We start from the raw sequence: 23,371 nt of genomic DNA on the forward strand, positions 1-23,371 counted from the left end.
AGGCAGGCAGCAGGTTTGCTCTCTGCTTGCATGGCTGAGTCTCAAAGTGTGCTGTGTAAAGCGGCGCCTCGCATGACAGAACCTCTGCTGACACTGGTAAACGTGCTGCGCAGGATTTCAAAGCGATTGGAATTAACTTTGAGACCAGGTTCCTATATCCTGCTTTATGTGGTTGCTATCACAGACAGAATGGTGTCATCGCAGCTTAAACCTTGCATTGTTTCTCATTATGAGTTATACTGTAGGTTGGTGCATTGTCGGTATTGTCACTGAGCAGTAAATAAGTGGAGTCAGCATTGTATTTACTGGAAACAAATCTTTTTCCTGTGTTTCTATTTTTGTTTTACCTTACCCTGACCTACAGCGAAGGGTGCAGATGTCATTCATGCCACCCTACTACTGCAGTTCAGTGACAGTGACAAGAATGCTTCAAGGAGGGAAGTGTACCTGCAGTTGAAACCACCTGCACAGTACACACACAGGAAAGCCAACACAAGTCCACAGAGGATTACATTATGTAATAATGTAGTTGCCCGTAAAAAAGCTTACATAGTAAAACCATTGCCAAGTGTAATAGTATAATGAAAGCATTGTAAAGCACAGGTAAGCAGTATACAGCACAGAGAGGTACAGTATGGTAAAGCATATGAAAAATACATGGCAGACCAGGGTGAACTATGGTAAATGCACAGTATGTGGAAAGCATGGCAAATATGAAAAAAAATGCAGAACAAAAATACCATGGTAAACTTTTAGAAGGATCATAGTCACCACAGAATTATGCTTCTGTACAAAATTGAACGCTGCAACTTTGAACGCTCCTTACCCACAGAGTCTCCTTGCCTTGCAAGCAGCGTGGGATGCTTAACTTTGTCATTTATCTGTACCTACTGTTTATAATCAGGTATACCCCGTAGAGACAAAAGGTGACTTTTGAGAACGAATCAATCTCAGTGGTGTCAAGCAGTGCCATCTAATAATTCTGTTGTTTCTGTTTCTTTCAGCTCTTCACGAATTCCCTACTGATATTTTCTCAATCAAGGAAAGGAAAGAAGGAGCAGTGGCACTGCATGTGATTTCTGTAAGTCTTTAAGCGTTTGCTTTACTATTTCACAATAATTACTCCATCTACCTTAAAAAAGTTCAGAAAGATAAATGCGTTTATGTGTGTGGGTTATGCAAGATGCTTGCAAGTGCTTGTATGTGTCAGTATTTTAGAATAGAGAGTAAGAGAAGTGGAAAGTTATTGGAGACTTTTGGGATAACGCTTTACAATAATGGCCGCAAATGTATAATGAATCCATAATGAATAATGAATGCATGCCCTATACTCAGGGGTTATATTCAGGGGTTATTCCTGTGGTATTCAGAATGAATTATGAATTTGCAGCCATTGTTTTAAAGTGTTAACGACATTGGTATGGTCTTTTAGTCTCGAAGACCATTTCTTCTTAAGTCAAAGGTAGAGCTTTTACTTTGTCAGTGTGATGCTTTTATTCTTGGACACGGACATATGGGCCAACACTGGAACTGTTTTAAAAAACTATATACAGGACTGTGGTAGAAGCACATTTGTGTGATTATACAGTCTGCCCGTATATCCGTCTTAAAACTGGAGTCTGATTTTCAGATTTTATCTTTTAATTTGAACCCCAGAGGCTTAATAGGCTTAATCAGCAGTCAAAGCCTGTGGAGAAGTGTGTGTGGTTCTGACAAAGCCCCTTGGTGCAGACCCTGCAGTGCTAAAGCAGTCACTGTGAGGAGGCAGAGGTAATGAAGTGATATTACTAGCTCTGTGTGAGCTGCTTGATAATGAAACTGGTGACGACACAGGCTTCCTCTATTAGAGAAGAACCCTGCTCAGCATTTGGTATTGGGTTAGGTACTTATTGCTACTTATTGGGTTTGCTTATTATTTTGTATATTAAGTGTGAATATGCTAGGCAAGGACTGGCAGCACATATATGTTTTATATACAATCCCATAACATTATTTTAAATTTGTAAGTTATGAATTACAGTGTATTGTACTAAAAAAAAAAAAGTGTGGATTAGTCACTTTCCACCAATCAGACGTAACCTTTTCAATAACCTACAGATCAGTTTTTGATTAGCCTGACCTTTTTAACCATTCGACATATGCATTTCTGCCAACACAGCTTTAATAACAATTTGCATACAGAACCAGGATTTGCAAACTGAAAGGCTAGGATCAGATTTTTTTTTACTCTGTGAGATTGAAACAGCTCTGCTTTATAACTTGCATTATTTCCATGTTAAGTGACGCTGTTAAATCAAACTGCCATGCATAGTAAAAAGCAGCTCAAATGCAAAAATGACAAAATGTCTGTTAACTTTCAAAAAGCACCTCATTTGTAACAATTATACAGTGCCTCTGTAAATATAAATGTAACCCCCTTCTGGCCAGGTTCCTCCAAGTTAATAATTTGCTTGTAATGTTCTGCAGGGATAGAAATGAGACTCCCATTGCACAGTTCTTGCTGCTTATATACTGGGCCACTGGCATATAAGCCAACATAATGAAACCTAAAGAATAACTGCATTTTCAAAGGATACATGTACCCAGGTATTAACACAGTGTATACATATTCATTCTGTTCTGTCAGCCAGGGTGACAGGTAGCAAGGGGCTGATGTGGGCAGCAAAGGCTGACATCCTAAGCAGCCTGACATGGAGGTGGTGGGTGGATGAAGGAAGGAAATGGAGGAAGGGCAATTCATCTTAACAGACAGCACACAGAGGAGGCAAACAAATACATAAGTATATATAGATGGCGCGAGATGATATCAATCAGTCAACAGGCAATATTGGGTAAATCACTTCAAGCATCAGAAGTAGCCTGCTCATAGCACTTTATGAACTTATTAAGATATCAAATGGTGGGGAAACACACTTGCATTGCAGAGGTTTGTTTGACAACTTTTGTTTAATTTGGAATGAATATTACTGATCAGAAACATTAGAACTGTCATCCACCAATCAGGGAAGCTCTTACCATCCAAACGCGGTCAGTTAGACATATATACTTATAAAGCTTTAAATGGCCTTGCACCTCTATATCTAAAAGATATGCCCCTCGTCACTCTCTTAGATCCCAGGATGAAGGTTTGTTCAGTATTCCACAGAGGGAGGCACCATCTCTCACTGCTTTTAAAGTATGATCAAAATACATTTTTATATTTTAAAGGAAAATCTATCATCCTGTTTTATACTATTTTTTATATATATATTAATTATTTGAATGTATGTAATTGCGAGTCATGGACGATGAGGACAGTCGGAAGAAGGACGATCAATGCATTTGAGATGTGGTGTTGGAGACACCATGGAGTTGCATGGACTGACAGAAGAACAAACGCTTTGATAATGGAACAAATTGGAGCAACACTACCATTGGAGGCCATGATTGTGAAGCAGAAATGATCTTACTTCGGCCACATGATGAGAAATGAGGGGTTGTAGAAAACAGTCATGCTAGGAATCAGTGAAGGCAGAAGAAGGCAAGGCAGACTGCGGATGAGATGGTTGGACGAGATCAAAAACATAACAGGACTATCTCTCTGTGATCTCCGAGATGCAGTTACGGACAGAAACAGGTGGAGGGTGTTTGTCATGGAGGTCTGAAGGTGAGAAGGTGATGTCATTTTAAGGGGTATTTTATCATCCTATCTTACTGTTTTTATCTGTAAAGTGTTTTGAGGCGATTTATTGCGAAAGGCGCTATATAAGAAATAAAGATTGATTGAGTGATATATTCTGTAACACATAAAAGATCTCCGTGTTACAAGACGCTTTGGGCTATATTTACAAAGCGTTTGCTCCAGTCTTAAATTAACTAAGAGGGAAAACACCTAATTCATTTTACAAAACCAGAACCAAACAACTAAGTTGCACACTAAAGCCGTAAAGTCTAATTTTAGCAGCTGCTAAAAATGCAGCATATGTAAAGAATGGTGTTCACTTGGCGTTCTGTACCTGCCAGCAAATTTGCACTCTGCAATCATTAATCCATTGAAATTGTATTGAAACACATTTAAATGAAGAAAAGAGCATGGGATTGGGTGGGATCTGGATACTAAGCAGGCGCAAACATTATAATGTGATGTAAGGATTTTGTCTTGCAGTTAGGCAATTGGCTGCTGTGGTACACTTCCTGATGCGGCGACACTTGGCTCTTGTTGAGGAGAGGCAGGAGCACGTTTGGAGGAGAAGGGCAAGATGAAGAAGACCCTGCATATTCAATCCCAGGGTCACTTTGTCTGGGATGCTGGAGGATGCGGTGCTAAAGCGTTATCGTCTCACTCCGCAGGTCATCCTATACTTAACAGCTGAATTGAGGAATGAGCTGGACCCCAGCGTCAATCTAGGTTGTAGTAGTGCTGTGTTCTCTGCATTGCTTAGCCTCTGGTTCCTTTCAGACCACAGTTGGAATGTCTGGAGGGATAGCCCAATCCACCTTTTCCAGGTAAATTTCTGGATGTCATGCTGAAAAGGGCAGGCCAATACATATTCTAGCGTTCCTGGTTCCCGCAGGCAGGCGCATCACACAGGGCGAGGAAATCCACACACAGGCGGAGGGCGGGCGCAAACCTGGGGCCTCTCGCACTGAAGCATAGCGCCGATACCGCTGTACAAAAGAGCCGGCTCCTTTGCAAGGAGCGTATATCGGGCTTATGTCTCTGTGTGTGATTACGTCACCTACCAGCCCTACTGCTGCCTTCCCCCGTGCACGCTACAATATAATTTCCTAAGGATACTAGCATAACTGATGTTGGCTGAGGCTTTTCCAAACAACTCCGTTTCATGCTGAGTGACTTCAACCATAAGGACTCTCAGCTCCTTCTCAGAAAACATATTTTCTTTTCCTTGCGCCAAGAGGACTTTGCTGCCCTTCCTCTGACATGTTTTTTTGGTTTGTATTTTTGTGCTTCACAAAAGTCATACAGCACCTACTGCTCTTTGTACTCCAAACTTCATCACCTCTTGGCTAAAAGTGCGGCCACTAAATAGACCGATGCGCTCATGAGACCCTCATTATCATAATTGTGGATCATTATTTGTGCGTGTTGAGTAAAAAGTGCAAAATAATTGCCTGGCTGCAATGCAATTTTAATTTTGCATCCACCCATGTATGTTAATTTCTCCTCAGGACTCTCAAGGTTTGTAATATGTCCCTTTCAGTCTCCATGGTCACAACAGCAGATCTAGCAGACTGATAGTAGGCATTTTGGAGTAGTGGTTGGGGCTCTGGACTCTTGACCGGAGGTTCATGGGTTCAGTCCCAGGTGGGGGGGACACTGCTGCTGTACCCTTGAGCAAGGTACTTTACCTAGATTGCTCCAGTAAAAAAAAACCAACTGTATAAGTGGGTAATTGTATGTAAAATAATGTGTAAAAAAAGAATGTAATTGTATGTAAAAATAATGTGATATCTTGTAACAATTGTAAGTCGCCCTGGATAAGGGCATCTGCTAAGAAAATAATAATAATAATAATAATTGGTTGGCAGGTGCATCCATTTCCAAGACTGTACAAGTTATTTGTGAATGGCAAGGAATAGCCTCAAAAAGTCACGATTTAATGGGCTTTTATGGAGAAACTACTTTGCTGTAGATTTACAACCCATAACTTCCCTGGACATTCTGCCTTTTCACTGCAGGTGGAAGAAAACCCTGAGGGAAACTACCTCCTCTGTGAAAACCTTTATATTCCATGGGCCCCATTTAATGATCTACTGTGCAGATCTAAATACCTGTAATAAGGTTCTGAAAAACCAACCCAGTGCATGCAAGCTCCTTTAATGTGCAGACTTTTGCCTAAAAAAAGTCATTTAAATGGGAAGAAAAATATTTGTATGGCTTTTATGGTGTAGTATTTAAGAACAACAACAACTCCTTCATCATCCGAGATTTTAACATGTATGGGCTGTATGGATAGTGAATCAATTGGAACTCTTTGATGCTGCTTTCAGAGCCACACAGTCACAGAGGAGCAGCAAAAAGAGCTGTGAGATCTCATTTCAATAAAGCACTTGAGACTTTAATTATACAACAGTTTTGAAAATGTAAAAGCAAGTGATACTTTATTTATTCAGTGTCTAGGAAAAGGAAATGTTGCTTGGGTGCCTACAGTACATAGCCAGCAACTACATGGCCAAACGGTTTGTATCACCCTGTAGAATGAGCTACTTTTGCTTCATAAAGTCGAACGACACCTGCTGAATAATGTTACGCTAACATATTGAATTACATACCACTTTGTAGTTTTCCACATACTTAACGAAAAACCGACTGAAACACATTTCGAAATCTAACATGAAATACTGTATTGCTATTATGGTTTCTGGTAGACTTTTGCAATATCATTTTGTAGTGTCTTTGATTACATGATGTTAAATAAAATATCTAATTATGTTTGTATAGTTTTTTTTTTTAATTTATTGTCTCAATCCTAAAACTCTAGGTGGTGCAAAACTTTTGTCCATAGCTGTAAATACTGTAAGACTTTTCAAATCCACTGTTTAACTAGCCCAAATCTGTGAACCATGCAACAATGCATGCAGCCATTTCACCTCTATACTGATTAACCTTGAGTCCCGTCACAAGATGTTATCGCTTCAAAAATGGTTTCCTCATTTTTATTGTAACATTTCTATTGAAAAACCACAAGCCTGTCTGATAAAACCAAACATGCAACTTGTACTCCTGCTTAAAAAGCTATTTGTGATTATATCTGCAAACCACAAACGTCTGCTTAAATGACGAAATAGAATCATATAAATCCACCTCCTATCGAAGGGGGGACGGCTCTGCTATTGGTAAGAATTAGTAGGGCTACACTTCTTTTGGGTGGAGTCCTGTGGGACGTAACCTGCCCAGTATATCAACGTTTGGAACCATTACTTTGGCGCTCTGAATACCATCTGCTGACACCTTGTGCATGGTGTATGTATCACACTTGATTTACTTTGCTCCTGAATAAACTCTTTTTTATTGAAGTTACCTGAAGAAGGCTGACTTATTATTTTTAAGAAGAAATCCAACCATACAATGCAGTAAATAATGGGCTCCAGAGATCTCATTTGAACCTGCAGCAAAAAATAGTACCGGCTTAATTGACTGATGGAAAATAGGGTTATTCTTCCTTCAAGTGATGTGTATTTATATTAGGTGTGAGATACTTTGTACACATCTAATTTCATCCATGCTGTTTAACTTATCTATTTCATATTTGCAAAAAGTGTCTGGAATATACAGTAGCAACAGTACACTTTGAGGCATTGTCTTAACATTTGGTACACAGCAGTAGCGTCTCCTGACTTTAAGTATATATATATATATATATATATATATATATATATATATATATATATATATATATATATATACTGTATATACTATTTTTTATTTATACACAATAAAATGTTGCATGTTTCAAAAGATACTTCATCATTTAATAAGAAATGTAATACAGTAATATAGTACACGCAGCACATAAGGAAAGCAACTGAATATAACAAAAACATCGTGGACTTACTTGATTGATGAATCTTGAGTGATGTCATTTGTAGAAAAAATATTTTTACAGCCCGTGGAAGATTTTTTTTATTCACTGTAGCCCACAGAAATCCACTGGGAAGATAAAGAGCCGGTTTAAAAAAACAAACAGTGAATACTCACAGTCAACTGTTTCGTTTTTTCAATTAAAAAGGCAGTTTTGTTTTGGTTCTCCCTGTTTAAAAAGGTCCAATTTAGGCTTTGGATGACCTTTATTGTTATTTTTTTATTGTTATTTTTTCCTTTTTAAATCTAATTATGAGTGGTAGAGGCTAGCTGCAAACTTGCGTCATGTAGCCAATAAAAATACATTAAAATTTGACAGACAGAGGATGATTGCATGTTGAAGACACATAGAATCCCACCCATTTTGAGGCAACATTAGCCAATAGCAATACAGAAGACCTTGGTAAGCATGACGTAAGGTAAGTTTTTTTTACTTTTATAAAATTACACGTAGGCTTAGCCTCTGCAACGTCTTATGATGAGCCGCCACTGGTACCCAGCTGTATTCTGTGATTTCCACAGTTAAGTTCCATTTAGGTTGCAATCCACTGTCACATTGTTTTAACCTTCATCAGGGATGCGTTGTACTTTTTCACAAATAAAACCTTTATACTGTAGTTCTCAATCTTTTTAATGGGGGTGAATGTATAACATTCTGCTCCTGATTTGCAGTTACATTGGGGTTAAAATGCAAATTTTCTGAGGAAAAATCAACAGAGTGACGGGAGTTCTCAATTGCTTAAAAATATTTTTTTGTCGACCTTTTTGTTGTTTTTTTCTGGCAAAGTTGAGTAACATATACCACAAGCTCCAGACCTTTGTGTCCAAATACAGAAATGAACAATGCTGCAATGCAGTGACGCAAAATCGGTTTGCATGGTGATAAAACTCATTTCACGCTGAAATTAGCAGTGCGAAAAGCACATTAGATCATGCTGTACCCATCAGCTGGGAAGTAAAGGTGCACGGACATGTGAAGTTCTGTAGCCAGTTGCTAAAGGGGAAGGGAGACATATGTTCATTTTATAGTAGCAGGTGGCATACATGAATTTCTTTTTGTATCAGTTTTAAACATCTGTCAATAGAAACTAGAAATGTGCAAAAATGCCTTCCTCTTTAAGGTGTGGCTGTTATATAGCTTATTATTTTTGGTTTGGTGATTTTTGATGGTCATAATTCATAAAGCATAGGTTGGCAGCATATGTGACTTGAAGTCTTCACTAGTTACCCTGAGTAGAGAGCGCACAAGCACCACAGCTGTCCTACATAGCCCAGTACCAAATTGTTTAGCGTATGAACATAATTTAGATCTTTTATTTAACATCATGTAATCAAAGTAACTACACAAGGATATCGCAAAAGTTTACTGGAAGCCATAATAGTATTACAGTATTTCATGTTAGATTTCAAAATCTCAAATTTTTCAATGTGACATAACAGCATGAAATTCAATATGTTAACGTAACATTATTCAGCAGGTTTCATTCGACTTTATGAAGCAAAATGTGTTAATTCTATAGGGTGATGCAAAACCTTTGCCCATAGCTGTATATTGCTAAAATAAAAATGTAAAGCTTGTTTCAAAGTGGCCGCTCTACTGTACTGGGGTTTGAGATAGGTCCTCTAAATCACTGCAGGAACAGCGATTATAAAAAAAAAAAACATAACAAGTGCTCTGGCTTTTCAGTTCCGTACCACATCATGGATCGTTATTTCTGTGTTACCTGTTTGACAATGTGGGCAATAATCCTTACACTATCAGTGCACTAGAACGGACATTTTAAAAAGAGCTTTGAAACAGAAGTGTAAACCAGTTGTCAAGATGTTAACAATGAAAATAAACTTTCTAGGTACACATTTCTGGGGACGTGTAACACTATATTCTTAGGAACCCCGCTACTACTCTTTAATATAGGGCATGTTTCAGCCTTATTGAGAACAAAGGAACGGGGCAATTAATCATTGCTATTTGCTGTGTCACAATGTCATAGCATTGAAAACTTAAAACCAAGAGTCTGTGCCAGAAAAAGAGTGTTACTATAGTAGAGATGTGCTATTCGCCACCATATGGTGTTCAGAGCTGTACTGTACTGATATATATATATATATATATATATATATATATATATATATATATATATATATACACACAAAACAATTGACCAAAGGCACACTGAACTCACTGAAAAAAATAATTAATTCTTTGACATTGTGCAGCTGACATTATGTAGAATTATAACAGGGCTTCTAAATATAGTCTGTAAAAATGAATGTCAATTGAATTGAACTCTTACCATATGCTTTGGAAGCTGACATTGTAGGATTATTACAGGGATTCCAAATATAAGATAATTAATGTAACTCCCAGCAAGAGACATTCTCTCGACAGGATCCCCCTTGACGGTCAGATATTTAACTCCCAGAACTAAGTTGATTTATTGTACATGGTTTGACATTAATTTTATACACACACACACGCACGCACACACGCACGCACACACACACAGAGTATGTATAGTTTCTGTTGCAAAGGGCTGCCATTTTACAACTGAGTCATCCAGCATCTGTCTGCAAAAGACACATTTTCCATTGTACTCCTTTCCACTTTGTACCACTCATCAGTCATCCATGGGTGAATGGCAATACCTGGCAATGTGTCACTGTTGATTTCTAGACTTGATCAATTGTTTCATTTTTGGTTTGCGGGGGTAGGTAGGAACCACTATAGAGTTACACAAGGAACAGAGCTAAAAAGTTGCAGATTTCAAGTTATATATATGGTATAGTTGACTTGAAATATGCAATTTATTAATAGAAGAGAGCAATTAAAAAGGTACCATTAAGCAAATTATTATTTCAGTTATGGGATTTTTTAAGTACAATACTGACTGCTTGTTGTAACTCTTCCCTAGGCTATGTACATGTTTTATGCCCTGGCTATCGTCTGTGATGACTACTTTGTGCCCTCCTTGGAGAAGATTTCTGAGGTAAGTACTCGGCCCATTCATTATGAAACTCCCAAGTACTCAACAACACTTTCCCTGTGCGACTGGCTTCAAATGGCTTAATTACACACCAATAATTTTCGGTCTTCCATAAGTATATATGTTTGCCAGGCACCTGTGTCAAATGTGTATAAAAACCAGAAAGTGTCTTGGGACAGCTCATAGCTGTTTGCAACTAGCTACTAGGAACCATTGAGCACCAATGGGGCAGATGGGCTCTAATTTTTACACGATTTAACTATATATATTATACTGTATATGAAACTATGGATATAACAATTTAGGGCAACTGTCTGAATCATTTTGGTGCCACCGTATACTATATGCTTGGGACAGTATTACATATTTACGAAAAAATATGATAGTATTCAATATAGGATAGTGTTTTGGCCCCTACAACGTCATTTTTAACCTTAACACATCATTTTTAATTTTCAATAAGACCCCTATTAATACTGAGGGGGCTGCCTTGACATGTTGGTACGTGCAAATGTTAATTGCTTCCATGTATTCATTTTTTTAAATCTCCTGTGAATAAAGAGTTCAGACCTGATACGCATGGGACTTGGAGATGAGCAGTATTGAAGTATAATGTTATGTATATTTCTGGTGTGGATCAGCTAGCATGTATTAGCCATTTTTAGCAAGCAAACAAATTACTATTGAGTAGGCAATCTGAGTGGATGTTTAGAACCTGAGGAAAAACTGAGCTAACCATACATGTTGTACGTAACGGCATTGTACATTGAATAACAGATGGGCTACAGTGATTTACTAGGGTATTATTTCTACCTAGTGACATATAATTCCGTTTTTAATTTTAAAAGCTCTCTAGCCTCTAATGACTTCATTACCGAGCCCTTATAAAAGTTTAGCACAGTATTTTTGCAGTTTTTCCCTGCTTTTCCCATGGTTATATATACTGTGTATTTGCCATAGATGACCCTGGTTTAACATGTTTCTTATATAATTTACCATACTGTATCTCATTATTCTTTACAATACTTAACTATGCTCCACTATGCTTTTCACTATGCTTTATTACAGTTTGCTATGATTTTACTACGGTAAATGTTTATAAGGGATGTGACAAATCATCAAGGATGTTGCTTTTTTGTGTGCTATTGTTATAGGACTCTATATACTGTACTGTAATAGAACTAGGCGAATTTTATTTTTTTGATTAATATAAAAAATAAAATAGAACAAATAAAAAATAAAAAAAAGTAAATTAACCACAGATAAACTACCAAACTATCATAACTATCAAAGTATCACAAATACTGATACGTGACATTATTATGAATTCATATCTTTAATCAACTAACAGACAGTCAGTGTAAATTGTGAAGAGTCAGTGTAGTTTTGAGTCAGTGTGGTAATGTCAGCTGATTGGTGCATTGTGTTGCTCTGAACTGCCTAATCTTACGTATTCAGTAGTACTCTGAGAGTCACGCTTGGTATGAAAAACCAGTACAGGTAAGGCTGTTTCAGCAGACAGTGAAATTACATCAGTCTTTGTTATCCCTGTTTTCATGTGTAACCTCCTCTTTTCCAGCGTTTGCAGCTCAGTGAAGATGTTGCCGGAGCTACATTCATGGCAGCAGGAAGCTCAGCTCCTGAACTCTTTACCTCAGTCATCGGTACAGTATTGCGTCGTGTTTTTTTTGTTTGTTTGTTTTGTTTTTGATGAACAAAAAGATGATCAATTAATGGGCTGTGTTAGCTGAATTATTTTTGTTGAGTTGAAGAATGTGAAATTAAGTTATATAATTAAAAAAGGAACTCCTTTATTGAGCATACATGAGAACAGGACAACATGTGCATATATATATATATATATATGGACAGGCTTTTGTGGAAGAATCTTGGGGAGGCCTTCATCCAGCAGTAGATTGAAAAAGGCTGATGATGATGATGATGATATATATATATATATATATATATATATATATATATATATATATATATATATATATATATATATACATTATTGGTAAAGTGTCCTATCAAAACTAAATGGCACTAAGATAAGGGACTGAAAGGGTTTAAAGGATTCTCATCAATAAGCCAAAGCAGCCAAAATACTGTATACATCACAATTTATAGTGAGTATGTCTGATATCCCAGCTCTCAAAACCACATACAGTAGCAGTGGTTCAGTACATAGTTAAAATGGGTATTGTTGGATACCATTTAGTATATATGGATCAATGAAATACATTATGTGGGTGCATTTGCAAATATGTAGAAAATAGTCTATGAAACATACTGTCCAAATCAAGACATACTTTTAGTTGAAGTGACAAATGTTCCTAAAAGGCATAACACTATGGATATGCTGTGCACTACACCGACAAAGTCTCTCTGGTTTACCAGTTATAGAACCAATTTGTGTGTACTGCCATTTTTAAAATGTAATACACTATGCATTATATTTTAAACATTTCGGTATACAGAAATTAAATTCTCTCTGTTTGGTTGCAGAGTGTAATTCTGATACATTCCATGTCATAGGTATCACAGCACACTTACACACTTGAGAAACACATATCGGTGCCCATAGCATTTTCTGTGGCCTTGATCATGTGCATGTATAGTGTACAGATGATCTCTGATTTTTATGGTCTTGATTTGGGTGGGAGCCTTTTGTGTGCTTCATATACAGAACAGTGTGTTAAATTGCCTCCAATGCTTATATGATATTTACTGTATATCTACTATAAATATTTGCAAGTCTCCCCTTACAAACGTTTCCCATAGTAATAGCATAGAAAAGTGTAATAAAGCATAGTAAAACCATGGTAAAGCATAGTTAAGCACTGTAAAGAATAGCAACATATGATAAAGCAGATTGGGAAAACTATGGTAACAGTGCAAAAATACTGTGCTAAAGTTTTATAAGGGTCACTGTGATGTGATTTACGTTGGAGGTACCGTGTTGACATTCCCACTGTATTTATCAGTTATCTTTCATCATTTTCCTCAGAGGGATAGCCAGGCAATGTTATATCATAACAGTTTTCCCAGCTTCATTGGGGAAGACTGTTACTGCAAAACTGTTGGGGATTTAAACAAAAATAAAATCGATAATATTATCATTTTCTCTGTGTTGGAGAGATGGTATTGATTATTAACTCCCCATAATATTTTCTTGTTTCATTATTAAACTGTTATTTCAATACCACCAGTGTAAACATCCGTTTTCATTTGGTAATTGTTTCGGTCACATTTGTTCAGGGCTTTCCTGTCGGGGGAAGGTGACGCTCCCTTACCTATTTCAACGATTGCAGTCCTTTTGTTGCTCCAATATTAAATAATGTGCGAACAGGACTTGATTCCAATATACAGTATATTTACAGACCCATCTTCTCTTTGCTACAATAGTCAATTTAACAGCCACAATCATGGCCATGAACTAATGCTTGGCTAAGCAGCATACCACGTTTGTGGACATGTTAAGTCCATGGCATAATAAAGGCAACACCATTATCTTTCAGAAGTTTCTTGCCTAAGGAAGTAGGTTTTGTTTGGAATCGATCTGTAAAGTAGGTCTAATGTTTCTGTGTTGTTTTAATTTAACCAGGAGTGTTTATCACCAAGGGAGATGTGGGCGTTGGGACCATTGTTGGATCGGCAGTATTCAATATTCTCTGCATAATTGGAGTCTGTGGAATCTTTGCCGGGCAGGTAATATCTATTGTAACCCAAATCCTGGCATTCTTTTTTGTGCTTGGTTGCGCTAATAGAAAATCTATTAAAGCGTGTAATAACCTTCATTAATCACTGGGTTTCCTTGACACACATACTCCACTGTATGTGTTTAATTCTGGAGTCATTGTGCAAAGAATGGCTGAAGTGAGCATGTTTTGACAGGACGCTCCTAGGGTGGAATTGTCAGTTTCTTTAGGCATCTTTTTACTCTGGTGCAAAGTTCACAACACCTAAAACATTAAAATAACTACCAATATTACTTAACTGGCTATGAACCAGACATAGGCATGCACATCCCTTAATATTATAAGAGCACTTGTTGAAGGGTAATACACTCAGTAATAAAGAGCAACTTGGTATTAATATGAAATATCACAGGTATATTAATGTATTAATGTATCTTTTATGAAGCTGAGATTAACTTTGTACACAGTAGCGGCTCCTGACTTTAATAAGTGGGGAGGCTAAACAACAAAACCTGCTTATATATATATATATATATATATATATATATATATATATATATATATATATATATATATATATATATAGTATACTGTATATATATGTGTGTACTTTTTATTATACACAATAAAACGTTGCATGTTTCAAAAGGTACTTTGTAATTTAATAAGAAATGTAATACAGTAATATAGTATAAGCAGCACATAAGGAAAGCAACTGAATATAACAAAAACATTGTGGACTTAATTGATTGATGAATCCTGAGTGGTGTCATTTGTAGAAAAAAATATTTTTACAGCCTTGGAAGATTTTTTAAATCACTGCAGCCCACAGAAATCCACGCAGTCAAACATTTCGTTTTTTTTTACCATGAGCAATTAAAAAGGCAATTTTGTTTTGGTCCTCTTGTTGAAAAAGGTCCAATTTAGGTCCAGTTTAGGCTTTTGATGATCTTTATTGTTATTTTTTATTCTTATTTCTTCCTCAATTGAAAGCGAGGAAAATGGCGTATGAATTCAAAAAATATACAACGTTATAAAAAATATACTCCGTACTGTATACGGAAATCAAAACTTCAGGGAGTAGCCACACATGACGCATAACCTGCCTGTCAATAATCCGTCTTATTATGAGTGGTAGAGGCTAGCCACAAGCTTGCATTGTGTAGCCAATACAAATGCAGCAAAACCTGACAGACAGGGTGAATACGGGTGGAATACACGCAGAGTCCTACCCATTTTGAGACTACATGTTAGCCAATAGCAATACAGTAGACCTTGGAAAGCATGACGTAAGGTAAGCTTTTTTCACTCTTACAAAATTACACGTAGGCTTAGCCCCCATAGCCTCTTATGACTGTAAATTGTACAGTTTTTAAATCATCCCAGTGGCCTCTAAAAGTCTCTCTGTCTTCTCTCTAAGTAAGCTGGTACACCCCCTGCAAAATTCAGTTGATGTAAGAAATACATCAGAAACAAATACAGTACCACATACACTTGGGCAGAGTATTGCCGGTGGACAGTTGAACTGTTGAACCAGAACTCCATAAGAGTGGCTTCTATAGAGACGTGACCTTGGTGTGTGTGTGTGTGTGTTTTTCATTTGGTAACCTTGTTCTCACTTTTGAAAGACAAAAAAAAAAAACAGTACAACAGACCTACATGCAGTGGCTGTCAACAGTTTCAGATGAATCACCACCATGTGTTAGATTCTGCAAACTCATTTCACAGTTACAGTGACTTATTACGCAAGACTTTTGCATCTAGCGTATTATTGTGAATGGGTTGTGATCTGACTCAACTTGTAGCTATCAACATCGAAGTCACGTGTCATTCATTTGTCAAATGAATGAAACAGTAGGCAGTGTTTTGTGGAAAATACTGCTGCCACGCTATTTAAAACAGAAAAATTGCATTTAATGTTACCTTCGGACAAGGCGTTATTTTTTTTTTTTAGCAAGACGTAATGTTCCATTGTGGATGTGGCATTGGAAGATATTCTAACCATTATAACTCCTACAATCACTGCAGCTACTATTAGCATGATCCCTTTACTTGTAAATGTTGGCCAGATACCAGCCAATGCCAACCTTAATTAAAATACCACAAATAGCCTACCCTCAAGTGTAATTCTCAATTTAGTGAGGCAATTATCTCCTTAAACTGGTAATTTACATTTGAGTATTTCTTTAATTTCTTGTAATTGCATTTTGTTTCGTATCGGCCTGAAGACTTGCTGGCATGAATTATTTTTTTTTTATTTGTTATCGCTGTGTTATTGTTAAAGAAAAGAACACAAGTCACAGCCTTAGCTACACAAGTTGTAATGTATGTTACTTACCTACTTTTCATTTTCCTTCATTGATAAGTGACTTCCTACACCCACAGACGCCCCCCCCCCCCCCCCCAATCAAAATTACTTTCAGGATATAGAGCCGTTATAAAGTGGACCTTGCTGCTTGCCACAATAGCAGCTTCTGATGATAGACACTCATGTTTCCATATTTCATTTCTTTTTTTCTTAAACGCTGTTGTTATTCTCGTTGACAGTTTTGAGAAAGAGGCTCTTTCCTGGTACTTTTCAACAATAACGCTGAGCTTGGCAGGAATAAGCAAGTTTTCGTGACAGTGTTTAATGCAGTTGCTTTAAAATGACATTTTAAGTAAAATGAATAGGATTGAATTTAGGTTCTGAAAATCGGTGGCACCACTAGCATGATGTTGGTTCGTCAGTTTCTTTCCAAATTTTCTAGAAGACCTTTTTTTTCCCAAATCCTGTGGGGTGTAACCCCACACTATAAACACCCCTGTTTGAGTCAGAGTCCGGTAACAACTTTAGTTCAGGCACTCGAAACAAATTATTAGTTTGCCGTAAAGTTCTTCAAAAAACTGAATTGCACTGTCTGTCAATCAACGGTCCAAGCTGAAATGCATTCCATCCTAATTACCCAGAAGACTGTCCCTTGAAGGTTTCCTTAAAGCCTGGTAAGGCAGACAAGATCTGCTGACAATGGATTGACCTTTTACTTTGTTTACTGAGAGCTCTATCTTCCGGTCAGAAATATTAAATGAAAGGTCTTTCTTTAAACAAACACTGTATGAAGAGACCTATAATAAGAAGGCAATACAATTATTCACACAGTCCCCTTATGAATATCATCATTATCATTCTCCTTATAAAGGTATAGCACTTGCTAAAACAGTTGTCATTTGGAGTGAGACATAATCATTTTAGAGAACAACAAAAAGGCCTCAAGTTTATTTGGATAATCCCTTGGCATCTGTGCTAAACCCTGCTGGAATAAACCATGTTTTTTTTAGAGCCATTTACAGTACCTGGTAATCCAACTGGATTGCATTAACCCATTTTAGTGGTAATCCCAGGATACCCCAGTTCTGTAAAATGCTCTAAAAACACAGCTGTGGTGCATTCTGTGGTGTATAGGTTGATTTAATTGAACCCATATTTTCTTGTCACAATCTACGATTTGTGTTTTTGAATTTAAATAGAAAGAGCTATGTGATAGTGACAGTCGCTGAATGTGAGTGTATATATTTCTGAACTACCCCTACATAATACAAAAATAATGAATGCATTCATTAAAGACTGTAAACACTGTTCTCCTTGTTATGCTTTCCTTTTGGTTTTTTAAAGAATGACACTTCGAAGGAAACGCGTATCTGAAGTAGGATCTTTAAGCAGTTGAAGTAGCAGTAAAGGCTGTCCCATGCTTTTCCTGTGATAATCATATGATAATAATGGGAATGGAGGCCGGATTGATTGAAAGGGATATGATACTGTTTGTAAGGTAGCTGGTTCATTAACTGTTGCTTCCAAAGCAATCTGCTCTGCCTGCCCTAATGATTTGGATATCATTTATTATCTAAAAAGATATTTAAAACAAAGTGAGGATTAAACCACAGAATGAATTTACTACCAAGCTGCTGCTTTAATAATTGTATCCAGTGCGATTTTTAAATCTGTTTACACACTGACTGCCTTGAGGCTCTGACTCACAGATCATTCTCTAGTTACACTTTTTGAAAGTACCAGCATTGCTGTCCATCAAATGCATTTATGTTGATTTATTTATTTGAACGTCAGAGCATGGATATTGTGGAAATTCAATTTTGTTTTATTTTAATCTGAAAAAATAGCCTCCATGTCAAGGTCAGTGTATAGTTTTCCTTCATGACTGTCAAAACCAGATTTTGTACGAGTGTATCTAGTGTAGAATTAGCATACATCAGTGTTACTGTATTTATACAGTGTGTTTTTATGTGAAGGATTGAAATATTAAGCTTGTGACATACTCAACATTAATTAACTTTTGACAGTTCTTCTAGAATTTGACTTGAGTTTCTTTATCTTTCCCACCATGTTGGTAGCACGTCATGATTACTGCTAAGTGGTATGTTTCAGATGTTCATCTGGTTGCCTCTATAACAGTTTATTGCCATCACAAAAGACAAAACTTCTGGTTGTGTTTTTATATATTAAACCAGAGCGTCCTCACGATAATGTAATAAAAAAATATTTGTGTTTCAAGTTTATCAGATTATTGCCAAATGCAATCCGAAATTCTGCAGGTGGCTAGGAGCGTATGATAAAAGTTTGGTGAAGATCGGTGCAAAAATCTAAATATATAAATATATATATATTACCAAATGTATATTAGAGCTACTATTCAAGTCAAGTTCGTATTGTATTGTATTGCATGTGATATTGACAGCTGTTGGATTTGTACCTGGACCCAAAGACACCGCAGGCCACTACTTGCCTACATCACTCTCACTGAGAGAGGAAGTTTAACGATGGAACTAAACGCAAAAGAGGCAAGAGTTTTGAGCTGAGTACACACATTACTTCAGCTTTAGTGCATGCAGAAGTTAGTGCTTGTTATGAGCAGACATACAGGATGTAAAAGGTGCTGTGTCATGGCTACTGGCTTAAAAGCATCTAATAATAGATGTATTTCTAGATGCAGCAATTACTGGACTAAAAGGGTGTTTTGATTCTACAATAAAAATGACAGTGCAAGAGCAATGCATTGGCTCAGGACTACAGTACACAACACAGAAGAACTCTTCATCTTACATACTCTAATACCAAAATCACTCATTTTCCTGCTGGTTCTATAATTCTGGGTGGCATTTTATTCAGGTTATTCTCATACTAGTTTAGCTCCATTTATTGAAGGCATGTTAGCCTGTAAGCTCTGTCATAATAGAATTGGAGCAAACAGTAACCAACAGGGTCGGAAACTCCTGTTTATTGATGTGACTGTATTGTGCTTGGCCTCCACTGAGAAGTGTGCTGAGCAATCCATTTTCTAAGGCTATGAATCCTGGTACCTTTTACTGTAGTCATGCAATGTGGTCTGATTTCAGTTACCTGTAGACCATTGGCGTGGCTGAGCTAATAACCATTGGCGTGGCTGAGCTAATAACCTTAGTTAGGTTATGAAACAACTTATTATAAAAAGTCCATTCAAAGTTCAGTCAAATGAATAGAATCCAGGGAGTGTAAACTGCAGCCAATGCTAGTCCTTTCTAACAGAGCTCTCAAATAAGGAGGTAACAAGCCTTTAAAAACCTTAAACACAAAATTATGCCAATGAAAAAGCCTCCAGTGAGAGCCAGCCTAGTTTTATGTACATGTGACAATGATGTGTCAAAGGGGAACACTAGAACAAAGCTGCCATATTCATTATAGAGTGCATCTAATTTATATAGAAACTGGTAAATATAATCACCTTGGCTTCAGTCCTGGAAAGAATCATGCATGCCATTTCACCTTTATTAATTGAACATTATGCTTTCTGGTGTGCCACAGTAACAAATGTGCAACTTTCTATTGAGCTATACAATTTTATTTTAAGCAAATAAATTAACTCAGTCTCAGCCATAAGATGTCACTTTACCTAGATGCAGATTTTGTTCTGAAGTATACATGTGATTATGTATAAGGGAGATCATCTTTGAAGCTGCATTTCAAAAAGCCTTTACATGTTACTGTTAAATGAATGCAACATAAATATGCAAGTGAAGATAACTGATGCATGCCCTTTCCAAAGTGATTTAAAGGTGCAAAGTCGGCCTGTCCTTGTCATCTTGTTATACATGTAGGCTTAGCAGCAAGGTATGACAAAAGCAAATAAATACACTGAATGATCAAATGGAATAGAAATGGTATAATGGGGTAGCTGCGGGCTGGTACAGTATACACTCACAGGATGTGTTTCTATAGGTGGGAAGGTTGTTGCCTTTTGGGGATTGGTAGTGGGATCTTCAGGAATAATACACACTAATTATTATCCATTGGGTTGTGTTGCTGTATTCTATGAATCCTATGATTTTCTCAACTAAGTTCCTTCATGGGAGTTGTTGACTAGCAAAAATGAACCGTTTCACTGACACATAATCTTATCCTTTGGCCATATCAATAATACAAACCAAATACTGTGTTTACAGTTGGTACACATCAGCTTTCTATGATAGTTTCAGTCAGATTTCATCATTGTTGTTGCTGCAACTTAACCTATTCACTGCTACATTGTTCTAACCGAGACCATATCCAGAGAACGTTCAGATATCCATTTTACAAACTATTCCATTTGAGATTCTATTCCTTTTACATTATGCCCACAGGGATGCTTTGTTTTTGTTATTTGTGACATTATTGTGTGTGTGTGTGTGTGTGTATACCAATGTGTGTGTGTGTGTATACCAATGTGTGTGTGTGTATATTAACCAATCACATGACAAACAGAGACTATTGCCCAGTGGTGTAAGGATGTTATGGCAATAGTTCAATCTATTTTTCCCCCTATGATGAGGTTTTAACCAATCACAGGCCAGAATTTCCAACCACTGACTCATGTAAATATACGGTATATATATATATATATATATATATATATATATATATATATATATATATATATATATATATATATATATATATATTTATATATATATATATATATATATATATATATATATATATATATATATATATATATATATATATATATATATATACATACAACACTGACTGAATCACTCTTCTCTCTCATTACAGACTGTTCATTTGTCCTGCTGGACCCTTCTTCGGGACTCATCTTACTATACTCTGTCAATTGTGGCTCTTATTGTGGTAAGATTTATTTTTCATACTCATGTAAGTATCGTGTATTATTAGCAGTATATCTTACTTTGGATCATTTGCCAAATCCAGCCCAACCACAACTGTAACAAGGCGAGAGTGGGTTTATGGAAATGCTCTTATGGATACTAGTGCTGACCCCTGTGGGTGAGAAGATATATACTCGTTTCACTGCTGAATTTCAGCATTTTTGTGATGGCCGTGTTGGCACAGGAATTTTTGACCAGCAACTAATCAGCTAGCTACTGGGGTGGGTGGGGGGCGGGGTGGGAGGACTTGGACTTTCCGCAATATGATGCATTTCTTTATTTCTTCATTTAAACATTTTAAAATGGATTGATCTTTAATAATATGCACCTAAATTGTTATGGAAGTAGCCTTTTTCAATACTGCTTGTCAGTTACTGACCAGGATGGTCTTTTACTGACAAAGGATAATAGACAGAAGTCATAGAAAAAAATCGAAAACCGCCTGCTATTGCACTGTAAATATGATGCTGGTGCAGCTTGCTTATTCAACCTGCACTTAGCATGCACTCACCAATGTTGTCTTGAGATACTTGAGCGAAGGCATAAGTCAAGCATATTAATAAACATGGCAAACCAGGGTAAATTGTGCTAAATGCATAGTATAACCATGGGAAAACTGCAAAAATACAGTGGTAGGCTTTTCTAAGGGATCTGACAGCTGGGCAGCACGTCTATTGAATAATGAAACTAAGTAACCCATGTCCCAGTTAAACATGATATCAAATATATAGGCTGGTTTTTATAGAAACAATTCATTTAGAAAAAATGTAATATCTTAATTACCACATAGAATTATGTCTAGAGATTGAAAAGTCATTACGGAAATGGAAAAGCCTGCCAGTCTGTCCGCCCTGGCAATCGACTCATTGTCTGCCCTGGTTTGATGCAGGGTACTGTACCAATCCAACACACATTTTTAAAATGGAGCAGAAAGTGGGAGGCTTTGAAATAGTAAAACACCAGTAGCTTTTCTAATTGTGCGGTAGTATGTCATACGCCATCAGGTTTTATGTCATACACCATCAGGTTTTATGTCATACGCCATCAGGTTTTCGCTCAAAGCATTGATGATGAAATTGTTTTTATGTAGACAGCCCTGTATGTTTACAGAGATCTGCCTGATCATTCAAACAATGGAAGTCTTATCAGATACTAGTGTCCACACCACCACATTATAAGCTCACCATGCCGCAAACACAATGCCTTTTGCGCCATCTTGTGGTAATTTATCACAAAGGCCGGCCCAAATAGAACGTTAATCCACTTAAGGTCCAGTACTGTATTGTTACTGTATTGTTACGCCATAACAGTGCTTCACTAACTGGGTATGACCTCAGTCAAGTCAGTTTAAATATTATAACTGCAAAAAGCAAAGTGTGGTGAAGCATTGTGAATGCCTGGTAAAGCATTGTGAATGCATGGTAAAGCATTGTGAATGCATGGTAAAGCATTGTGAATGCATGGTAAAGCATTGTGAATACCTGGTAAAGCATTGTGAATGTCTGGTAAAGCATTGTGAATGTCTGGTAAAGCATTGTGAATGCATGGTAAAGCATTGTGAATGCCTGGTAAAGCATTGTGAATACCTGGTAAAGCATTGTGAATACCTGGTAAAGCATTGTGAATGTCTGGTAAAGCACTGTGAAATGTCTGGTAAAGCATTGTGAATGCATGGTAAAGCATTGTGAATGCATGGTAAAGCATTGTGAATACCTGGTAAAGCATTGTGAATGCCTGGTAAAGCATTGTGAATGTCTGGTAAAGCATTGTGAATGTCTGGTAAAGCATAGGGAAGGAATGCAGATCAATATGGTAGACTGTGAACTATGAGAAAAGACAGGCAGTTGTGTCATAAACTATGGTCTTTTTTGTAGAATCCTTTTTCTTTATACAGAATGGGTGCTGAGTCG

At 37.0% G+C, this 23,371-nt stretch overlaps 1 protein-coding gene across 3 annotated transcripts in view; it reads left to right on the forward strand.

Annotated features, from left to right (window-relative positions):
- LOC117411444 (sodium/potassium/calcium exchanger 3-like) overlaps positions 1-23,371 on the forward strand; it is a 123,040-nt gene that overhangs the window by 81,438 nt on the left and 18,231 nt on the right. For all 3 annotated transcript variants that reach the window (XR_009328837.1, XR_009328836.1, XM_059024949.1), the window contains exons 3-7: positions 1,005-1,081; positions 10,495-10,569; positions 12,146-12,230; positions 14,174-14,277; positions 21,349-21,423. Coding sequence is in view for 1 of the 3 variants with exons in the window: in XM_059024949.1 (XP_058880932.1) it covers positions 1,005-1,081; positions 10,495-10,569; positions 12,146-12,230; positions 14,174-14,277; positions 21,349-21,423 (416 nt within the window). In the remaining 2 variants the exon portion in view is untranslated. The remainder of the gene's footprint in view (positions 1-1,004; positions 1,082-10,494; positions 10,570-12,145; positions 12,231-14,173; positions 14,278-21,348; positions 21,424-23,371) is intronic.

This window comes from Acipenser ruthenus, chromosome 6, assembly GCF_902713425.1.
Source record: "Acipenser ruthenus chromosome 6, fAciRut3.2 maternal haplotype, whole genome shotgun sequence".
In the NCBI taxonomy this organism is placed as follows: Eukaryota; Metazoa; Chordata; class Actinopteri; order Acipenseriformes; family Acipenseridae; genus Acipenser; species Acipenser ruthenus.